At 36.1% G+C, this 10,577-nt stretch overlaps 1 protein-coding gene across 5 annotated transcripts in view; it reads right to left on the bottom strand.

The window, feature by feature from the left end:
- Positions 1 to 10,577, bottom strand: part of eif4g1b (eukaryotic translation initiation factor 4 gamma, 1b) — a 66,292-nt gene that overhangs the window by 52,197 nt on the left and 3,518 nt on the right. For 2 of the 5 annotated variants that reach the window (XM_081370099.1, XM_081370098.1), the window contains exons 2-5: positions 4,203 to 4,329; positions 2,066 to 2,143; positions 1,485 to 1,517; positions 276 to 296 (exon numbers count right to left, since the gene is read on the bottom strand). In XM_081370099.1, the coding sequence (XP_081226225.1) occupies positions 276 to 296; positions 1,485 to 1,517; positions 2,066 to 2,143; positions 4,203 to 4,283 (213 nt within the window). In that variant the 5' untranslated portion in view covers positions 4,284 to 4,329. The remainder of the gene's footprint in view (positions 1 to 275; positions 297 to 1,484; positions 1,518 to 2,065; positions 2,144 to 4,202; positions 4,330 to 10,577) is intronic. The other 3 variants (XM_081370102.1, XM_081370101.1, XM_081370100.1) reach the window with 2 other exon arrangements.

Here is a 10,577-nt window from a genome sequence, read left to right as displayed (position 1 = left end):
CTTTTTAAAATGCTGATGTCATTTCTAACACACATGACACTGTTTGTGGACACACAACTAATCACAATTCATATTAGGACACTATTAAAAAATAAGTATGCGCCACAGTAGATAAAATGTTTTTGATATCCTTAGACTTTGATAAAACCTAGATGATACATTCTGGGTTAATTTGGAAACGTCATATTACGAAAGTAAAATGTGTTTTTAACAACGTTTCACACTGAGTTTAAAGAAAGATTTTAGCAAAGGGGAAAAAAATATGTAAGAATTACCTGCAGTGACCTGAATCCTCCCTTCAGCAGCACCAAACACACACACACACACACACACACACACACACACAGCAGAAGAGCGAGAGAGAGGGAGAGATGAAGAGTGTGTGTTACCCACAGGCACAGAGAGTTAAAGGAACAGAGCAGCATGCAAACAAACTAAGCATTTTAGCACAGTTGAGACGACACAAGAGCCAGAAACACACTCTACACAAGAACACAAGCGGCACGAAGGCAGACGCTCGCCAGCGATACGCTCGTCAGTTTCTGCCGTCGTAATAAACCTCAAAAGCCTGATAGTTTCCTTCAAATGTCTGTCATTAAACCAGATATGTTGTTAATCAGAAATCTAGATATAAATGTCAGGAGTTTAACTTACTTTTAACTATCTTGCTAAGCAGAAGTTTCTTGTTTTTTAAGTTTCATTTAGTTTAAGCTGACGTACTTAAAGTACTAAAACTACAATAAAAATTGATTTAAAAAAAAAATTTAATAAAAGTGACAAGTTTCAGTTTAAAACAAACTAAAATGAAAACTAATTCATAATATTAATACTAAAATCTAAATAAAAAACAAAACTAGTCATTAAAAAACTAATAAAACTGACATAAATACACAACAAAATTAATAAAACTTAAACTGAAATTATAAAGAAAACAGAAAATATAAAACCAAATTCAAAACTATAATACTAAAACTTACAAATAAATAAAACCTACAGTCATGTAAAACAAATAAACATTACAAAAATGCACAACAAAATGACTAAAAATTTAACTAAAAATAAAATGAAAACAGAAAATATAAAAATTCAAAATATTAATAAATACTAAAACTTAAAAATGAATAAACAGTCAAATAAAAAAGAAAACAAAATAACTTACACTAAAGGTAAAATTAAAACAGAAAATATAAAAATGAAAACTAATTCAAAATATTAATAAATACTAAAACTTGATGATGAATAAAAACTAGCCATATAAAAAAAACAATAAATGACAAAAACACACATTAAACACAAAAATGACCAAAACTTACACTAAAGGTAAAATGTAAAAAAGGTCATTCAAAACATTAATAATTTCAATAATACACTGAGAATCCCATGCAGAATTCATTCCATGTGACACTGATAAGTTTCAGGTTTTGCTCAATGTGTGTGTGTGTGTGTGTGTGTGTGTGTGTGTGTGTGTGTGTTTGTGTTAGTACCTGTTGTGGTAAAGCTCTAGGACCTGAGGCAAACTAGAAAGAGAAAGCCACACATACAGGTCAAAGGTCAAGACACTGAAGCAACACCAGCCACAAACGCTCATTTTCCCAGAAGCAGCTCAGTCGCACGAGTCTCACACACAGCGCGAGGTCAGGAGGATGCAGGGCTGAATGTGTGACATTAACTTCTTTTCAACAATTATTTAGACAAAACTCCCCTTCAAAATCTCCAAGATCCACCAATCAGAAAAGTCCAAATACTGTGTTGTGAGATTAACTTTGCAATTGCTCATTGTCTTACGACTTGACTAAATTCAATTTATTTATAAGAGACAGTAGCAGTTCTGATAGTTAACTGAAATAAACTAAAATATTAAAAACACTGTGTGACTTCACTTCCTGCGGAGTGTTTTTATGGCTAACCGACTAATATAATTTTGGTCGCCGAAGCCTCTTCTAGTCGACTAACGTTTTGACGACTATTAGGAGACTATATGGAGAAAAATGATGTGGGGAATAAGACTTCCTGAAGCCCACCTGACCAGACCCACAGTGGATGGGGGGTATTTGGGGTGCCGTACCTGTCGGGGTTGGGCTGAAGGGTTCATCTGTGGCGGGGGGGTGCTGAACACAACCGGGGGAGGACCAGGATAACTGGGCTGAGGAGACAGACACACACACACACACACGCAAAACATTTAATCATGAGCAAGACTTGACTCTTACTTTCCACCCCAAGATGCTCCAAAGAGGAAAAATTTAGGAGAGCATTAAAAACTCTAAAAAGGGATAGTTCACCCAAAAACGAAAATTGCCCCATTCATTTACTCTCCCTCAAGCCATCCTAGGTGTGTATGAGTTTATTCTTTCAGACGAATACAATCAGAGTTATATTAAAAAATGTCCTGGCTCTTCCAAGCTTTATAAATAGGAGTGAATGGAGGATGAGATTTTGAAGCTCATAAAAGCGCATCTATCCATCATAGGAATAGATGCACTTTTATGATGATAGATGCACTTTTATGATGGATAGATGCATTTTTATGATGGAGGGATGCACTTTTATGATGGAGGGATGCACCTTTATCATGTATAGATGCACTTTTATCATGGATAGATGCACTTTTATGATGGACAGATGCACTTTTATCATGGATAGATGCACTTTTATGATGGAGGGATGCACTTTTATGATGGAGGGATGCACCTTTATCATGTATAGATGCACTTTTAACGTGGATAGATGCACTTTTATCATGGATAGATGCACTTTTATCGTGGATAGATGCACTTTTATCATGGATAGATGCACTTTTTCATGGATAGATGCACTTTTTCGTGGATAGATGCACTTTTATCGTGGATAGATGCACTTTTATCGTGGATAGATGCACTTTTATCGTGGATAGATGCACTTTTATGGTGGATAGATGCACTTTTATCGTGGATAGATGCACTTTTATCGTGGATAGATGCACTTTTATCGTGGATAGATGCACTTTTATCGTGGATAGATGCACTTTTATCATGGATAGATGCACTTTTATCGTGGATAGATGCACTTTTATCATGGATAGATGCACTTTTATGGTGGATAGATGCACTTTTATCGTGGATAGATGCACTTTTATCGTGGATAGATGCACTTTTATCGTGGATAGATGCACTTTTATCATGGATAGATGCACTTTTATCGTGGATAGATGCACTTTTATCATGGATAGATGCACTTTTATCGTGGATAGATGCACTTTTATCGTGGATAGATGCACTTTTATGGTGGATAGATGCACTTTTATCGTGGATAGATGCACTTTTATCGTGGATAGATGCACTTTTATCGTGGATAGATGCACTTTTATCGTGGATAGATGCACTTTTAACGTGGATGGATGCACTTTTATCATGGATAGATGCACTTTTATCGTGGATAGATGCACTTTTATCATGGATAGATGCACTTTTTCATGGATAGATGCACTTTTTCGTGGATAGATGCACTTTTATCGTGGATAGATGCACTTTTATCGTGGATAGATGCACTTTTATCGTGGATAGATGCACTTTTATGGTGGATAGATGCACTTTTATCGTGGACAGATGCACTTTTATCGTGGATAGATGCACTTTTATCGTGGATAGATGCACTTTTATCGTGGATAGATGCACTTTTATCGTGGATAGATGCACTTTTATCGTGGATAGATGCACTTCTATCGTGGATAGATGCACTTCTATCGTGGATAGATGCACTTCTATCGTGGATAGATGCACTTTTATCATGGATAGATGCACTTTTATCGTGGATAGATGCACTTTTTCGTGGATAGATGCACTTTTATCGTGGATAGATGCACTTTTATGGGCTTCAAAATCTCATCCTCCATTCACTCCCATTAATAAGCTTGGAAGAGCCAGGAAATGTATTAATACTCTGATTGTATTCGCCTGAAAGAAGAAAGTCATACACACCTAGGATGGCTTGAGGGTGAGTAAATCATGGGCTAATTTAAATTTTTGCAATGAAAATTCAGTTTATTTTACTTACAAGTAGACATTTACAAGCAAAATGATTTATTAGAATACATAAAGTACAGTAGATTGTTTAATTATTTATGCTTTAAAATATATTATTTACAGGCCTTGTGGTGCCCTGGACTGCAGTCTGAGAAAGATATATATATATATATATATATATAAAAGAGTAGTGTGTTTTACCTGGGACAGGCCCGGTGAGGGAGCGGAGGGGTGAGGGGGGGCGGAGGGGGGTCCTGACAGAGGCTGAGGTGCCTTATTCATTTCACCCGGAGCATCTGCATGGAGACGCAGCACCTACTGACAAAACCTGGGAGAGAGAGAGAGAGAAATTCAAGTTATAAAGGCTTTAAAGTCCTCCTGTAGTCAATCATTTTATCCCTTAAAACTCATCTTTGATCACCAAAATGACATGAAAAAAAATTCTTCATGCATTAAAATATCTTGAATGTAACTCGACACCCTTGCCTCATTTAGTATGCGTGGTTCTATGAATATGCAAATGAGCCCCGCCTCCACTCACTCAGCTCAGAGATCCACTGGTTGACGATCACACGTTGATCTGATTGGTTACAAGGTAGTTTGTGACGTCAGAAACACCAGCGATTTCAAAGCGTGTTTTTGAGACTGTCTTTGGTTCACTGCAGTTTTAAGGAGGAAATACTCAGCAATGCTGTCGACTTATGAATTTACACATGTCTTAAAGCGTATTAAACACACCGCATAGACACATAAACAACATTAAAAGCTGGATTTTAAATGTTGTTTATATGTCTATGGGGTGTTTATAATATGCTTTAAGACGGGGGACTTTAATTATGGCTTCAAATCAATTAGTGTATACAATGTCTGATTGAAAATAATTAACGCATGTGTCAAAAGTTCTTGAAGCGCATGTGCACACTGATTCAGCGGACGTTACAGTTGAAGTGTGTGGTTTTTACACGTGATTTCGGTTACACTTTATTTTAAGGTGTCATTGTTACAGATTTAAGTACTGAGTAATATTAGTGAACTACATGTACTTACTATTGGGTTAGGGTTTGGTTGAGGGTTAGTTGCATGTAATTATGCATAATTTACTGTTATTACTATGGTAAATACATGTAACAAGGACACTGTAAAATAAAGTGTTACCGTGATTTCTCCTATCACACTGGCTCTTTCAACACGGCGAGTTTGGTGCGGGATTATCCAATTAACGGCTGATGGGAAAAGTGTTCGGAAAGCCGGATTGAAACTATTTATTCATTACTATTGCGGTTCTGCTGCCAGTGGCGCAGTATTAACACACTTCACCTTTACCACAGGAGATCCAGACCTGAACACCGCAGTAAAGAGTAAAAATAACACCTGCGCATCTTCAAACACCGCATGGTCTCTCAGGAGACAAACACACACACTCCTGCTCGAAGACAAACTCGCATCAGAAGTCCCTTAAAACAGGCCTCTTGACTATAAAACCAGAAAATCACACATTTCATCTTTAAAAGTTTTGTTCGTACTAGGGCTGAACAATTTGGGAAGAAAAATCTTTTTGCGATTTTTCTTACGAGTGCATCGCATTTTTTAAAAAGAGCTTTTGCTGTACTTGTTTACAGGGCTTCGCAATCTGGCTAATTATTATTAGAGATACTAAATTTCCGATACCAATTATTGGCCAATACATTGGCGCATATTAAGATTTTTATGATCATTAAATTAGAAGTTACATTTCTTAAACAAAATAAGAAATATGTTACTCAGGGAATATTACTATTGTACTGTGAAATAACAATTGAGAAAAATAGTGTACATTTGTTAATTTAAATACTATTATTTACGTCTTAAAGGTGCAGTGTGTAATTTTTAGCGGCAACTAGTGGTGAGGTTGTGAACTGCACCCAACAGAAGTTACGGTGGCCGACAGGAAGTGATGTCGTCGTCTGAGACAGCAGAGAGTAGCCAGTTCAGCAATGAGCTTTCTTTACAAAGATAAATTCAGAAATTAGGTTTACTTGATTATTCAGTAAAACGATATGTTATTGTGAATATTATTGTGACTTGTTCATCATTGTGTCAGTGTTTTATTGGCTGACTTTAGCTTTAGCTTCTATACACGAAGAACAACACAGTGACGAAACGCGTGTGTCCGTTCAGGGCCACTGTAGAAACGTGTGTGTAAGGAGACCCACGGTGTGTGTAGAGAGAAATGCTCATTCTAAGGTGATAAAAACACAAGTAAGGTCTTTACACACCACTGAAAACATTATGTGTATATGATATTGCAATTTCTGTCAACAGATCCTCCTAAATAATACACAGTGCACCTTTAATATCTTAATTTTCAAAAGTTAAACCATCAAGCTTTTCTTTTAAAGGAAAACTAACATGTAGTGAAATATAATAATAAGAATGAATTATTTGGTGCTTCTTCAAATTTAGTTTCAGGATTGGTAAAGTACTTGTGTATCTCGTTCAGGTCCCGATGACCCGTAAGCGAAGACTCGTGTTTTATGACGATGATCTTCAGTTACTGCAGCACACATTTATTATTTGGCTTTGTGCATTTGACGTGTGGCTGCTTTTGTGAATGAATCAGGACTGCGGCAAGAGACGAGCTGAAGACTCAACTAGTTTATGAGGAGGGGTTACAGGCGACACACAGCTATCTTTACAAGAGCCAAATATAGAGAGGCAAACCTGCACGCGCACACACACACACACACACACACACACACACAGAGAGAGAGAGAGTACAGTACAAACCTGACGCTTCTCTCACACACACACATACAGAGTACAGTACAAACCGGACACTTCTCTCTCACACACACACACACAGATAAGGAGTTCAGCAGTGACATTATATAACGCTTAAATACACCTTGCATAAAAGCCGAGTTCAAAAGGTTTTGAGGCCAGAAATCAAGGAGAAGAAAATTAAAATGACTAGGCATACGTTCTGACTTAATGTTTCTGAAATTAAATCATTTCCATTTAGGAAATGATCATCATTTACAATGATTCAATGCATTTCTTTATGAGTTAAATCCCTGTGTGTATGACATTCGGGCCGCTTTTAACGACACAAAAGTTAAAATAGTATTTGCATGTGTTTTTAAGACGACACGAAAGAGAATTGAGTTTGCTTTAAAGTTGAGTTCTTGCGCCTGAAAGGACAAATTCACACAAAAATTGTCAACATGCCCGTCTTGGCGAGAATCCTAGCAAACAGTCTAAAGTGTCTAAACATGTCTAAAGTGAACGTGAACAGTCGAGAGAGACGACGTGTGTGTATCAGTGTATTAGATCAGTGCATTCAGTCTTAAAGTGACAGAAGCCTAATATTCCTGCCGTCTGTGTTTTTAACGTTAATCGAACAACAAAAGACAAAGAAATCTCTCACTGCTCTTGTCTGAATAACTTTTGTAACTTTTATAAGGATTCATTTTTAAATCATACAGTGATGACTACATGCAGTGTTATTTTACATTCGATTACTTTTTTTTTTATTTTTCTACCTGAAAACCACTGTTTATTTAATTTGTATCGTTGCTCTATTGTATTTATCTGTACAATTGCTTATAGTTTGATTATGTGTTCTGATTTACTTTATTTTTGTTTGACAAAGTCCTTTACCGAGCCGTACCGAAACAGCGACCCTAAAACCGTGAGTAATTTGAACCGTTTAATATTAATACTCAGTGAATGTTATTGTAAAGTAAGCAAGCAGTTGCTCTTTTCAGTAATTGTCAGTATTTGCGATATATCACGGATCTCGGCTATTGTTCGGGACTGTGGTTGCTGAATATAAAATAAAAATATTAACATATGGAATTGTTATAATTAATATAGAGAATTTCACTGTTTTCACTTTTGAGAGAAGCTTTTATCAGTTTTCATAATGTACAGAGATCAGGTAAAAAATAAACCTAACCGTTTTCTTAATTTGCGATTATACTTTTTTGAGCAAATTAATCGTGATTTTTAATTTAATTATTATCGTGAAGTCCTTGTTCCGGGTGTAACCGCGTTGTCATCAAAAGTCATTTTTTCTTCTCTATAGTGCCGTATATCCGAGTGAAACTGCTTCTCAAACAAGAACAAATGTGGGCGGGGCTTGATTTTGTCTGTGGGGAATTGATTGGATGGTTGTGGTTTGCTATTGGTGGATCATGTGAGTGACAGGTTATAGCCCCGCCCTCATCATCAGAGAAGAGATCTGTTCCTTTAAATGCAACTGAGCTGCTGCTCCCGGCGCAGGGGGGCGGAGCTTCAAGAGCTCCTGTCCTTTTACCTCACACACACATGCACTGAACATTTCAAAAACTTTTAGCCTTTTATGTTCAAACCGGAGTCAGACAATGATGGAGAGACTCAAGAAGAAGTGACAACATGTAGAAGCAACAGGACATTTCTGAACGGTTAGTTGATGAATTTATGAAGCTTATGTGTAGTTATCTTCTAGTCATTGATTAGCATATTCTGTCTTGATAATCTATAAATCATGTTCAGGGGGCGGGGTTTATGTAAATTCTAGGGTTGGTGATGTCACTAACCCGGGAGGAATGTGGTGTAGTCTCTACCAGCCGTTTGTTGTAGTCCTTAAAAAGCGATTTCTGTAAAAGCAAATATCTCCCTTTGCTTTGAACTTTGAGCGTTGTAACTTTGCAGATGTTGTTTATGCTCAAACAGCAACATTACACACTAACTAAAGTTAGAAAAGTCAAATCATAATCAACCACCCCTTTAAAAAAAACTAATGACTAGACAAATAATAAACAATGCAATACTGCATAAAAAAAAAAAAGAATTTTACAAGGGGAAAAATCATCTTTCTCCATTAATGGTCATTCAAATATATTTTTTAACAAGCAACAGAATAAAAAAACATCCAAATATTTAATTACATTACATGTTTTTCTCATTTTCCACTGTTTGCTATCATGACGTCACAGTTAGCGTGGCATTCGTGTTTTGCTTGGCCCAAACACCTGAGCATCAGATCTGAGCGCACACATGCAGTATTTCCACTATTATAACGTCTATCACAAGCGATCCTCCGCTTAACCACATCAAACAACATTAAACCACTACACTTTATTTTAAGGTGTCATTGTTACAGTGTAATTATATATTTAAGTACTTAGTAATATTAAGTAACTACATGTACTTACTATTAGGTTAGGGTAGGATTAGTTGCATGTAATTATGCATAATTTACTGTTATTACTATGGTAAGTACATGTAAAGACACTGTAAAATAACAGTGTTACCAAACATTTTCTCAAGCGCTGAAACTCCCACAAACACACTCTTTGTCTGTCCTTTGAGAGTTTGAAGACGAGACTCATACGAGACCTTTGGAGTGTGTTGCTATTGGAGACACTGCAGTGTGAGACGGCTTGAGTGATGTGACAGTCATGCACGAGAGACTAACGCTTCACACACTCCATCCGCCACTGTGAAGATCCACGGCTCTTTCACCATGAACTTTGACCTTTGACGCAGGGCCAGTTCCAGAGAAATCCAACATCACGTCACATAAATCAGAAGACAAGCTCATTCTTAAAGGAGAAACTACACACTCGAGATAATAAGAGCACACATGGCCTGGTATCGGTCTCAGTGACGTATTCCAAACACACGTGACTTCATTAAAATATAATTTAAATGTAATAAACTCATATTTAAACTAATTAGAAACACAAATGATTGAGTGAGAAATGCTTACTATACAGTACAAAGACTCGTTCAAAAACGCTGATTCATCCAGTAAAGACACGAGTCATTGGATCCAGGACATTAAACCTTGTCAAGTAAAGCGGTCATTCACTTGTCTGAGTAATAAAGTAATAAAAAGTTTTTTTTTGGTATTTTTTATTTGATTTTTTTTTTTATTTGAATTACTTTTTTTCCTAATCATATTAAATAAATGCTTCATCTTTGATTTCAAATTCTTAAATTTGATCAAACATTTTTTTTAATTAGATTAATATATCACTAAAGGGGTTTTACCAATCAAATTAAATCAGCCACACTGAAAATTTTCAATTGCATAAAATAATGTTGGGTTTAAAATTTTTTTTGAATATACAAATAAGAAATATTGAAGATAAAACATTAAACATGAAACTAAACCAACAGTAAGTCTTAATGAGTGAGTCATTGGGTGAGTCACTGAGTGAGTCAATTTGATCAAATGACCGATTCATTCAAGAATGAGGCTGTTGTTTTTGGATGTTTAATTGAATCTTCGACTCGCTTATTTGGAACGATTTTCGCAGCTGAAACAGTCAATATTGAGTCTAAAATATAACTGACTTAATATTAACTACTTGTTTATTGAAGATTCATGAAATCAGCGTCACGTTTTCAACTGTGACGGTATTCAGGAGAACAGCACTCTTGGTCGTGTGATGTTGCGTAACTATATCATATGTTATGCATGTTGTTAACTGAGTTTATTTGTGTGTTGCGCTCATTTGTTTTCGATTTCTCCTCGAGAGTCTGCGTATCAGTACATTATACATTAATATCCACTATCGATGACCACTTACACTAAATATAACAGAC

Source organism: Scardinius erythrophthalmus, assembly GCF_964197995.2.
Source record: "Scardinius erythrophthalmus genome assembly, chromosome: 7".
NCBI lineage: Eukaryota > Metazoa > Chordata > Actinopteri > Cypriniformes > Leuciscidae > Scardinius > Scardinius erythrophthalmus.
This window is presented reverse-complemented; position numbering and strand designations above follow the sequence as displayed.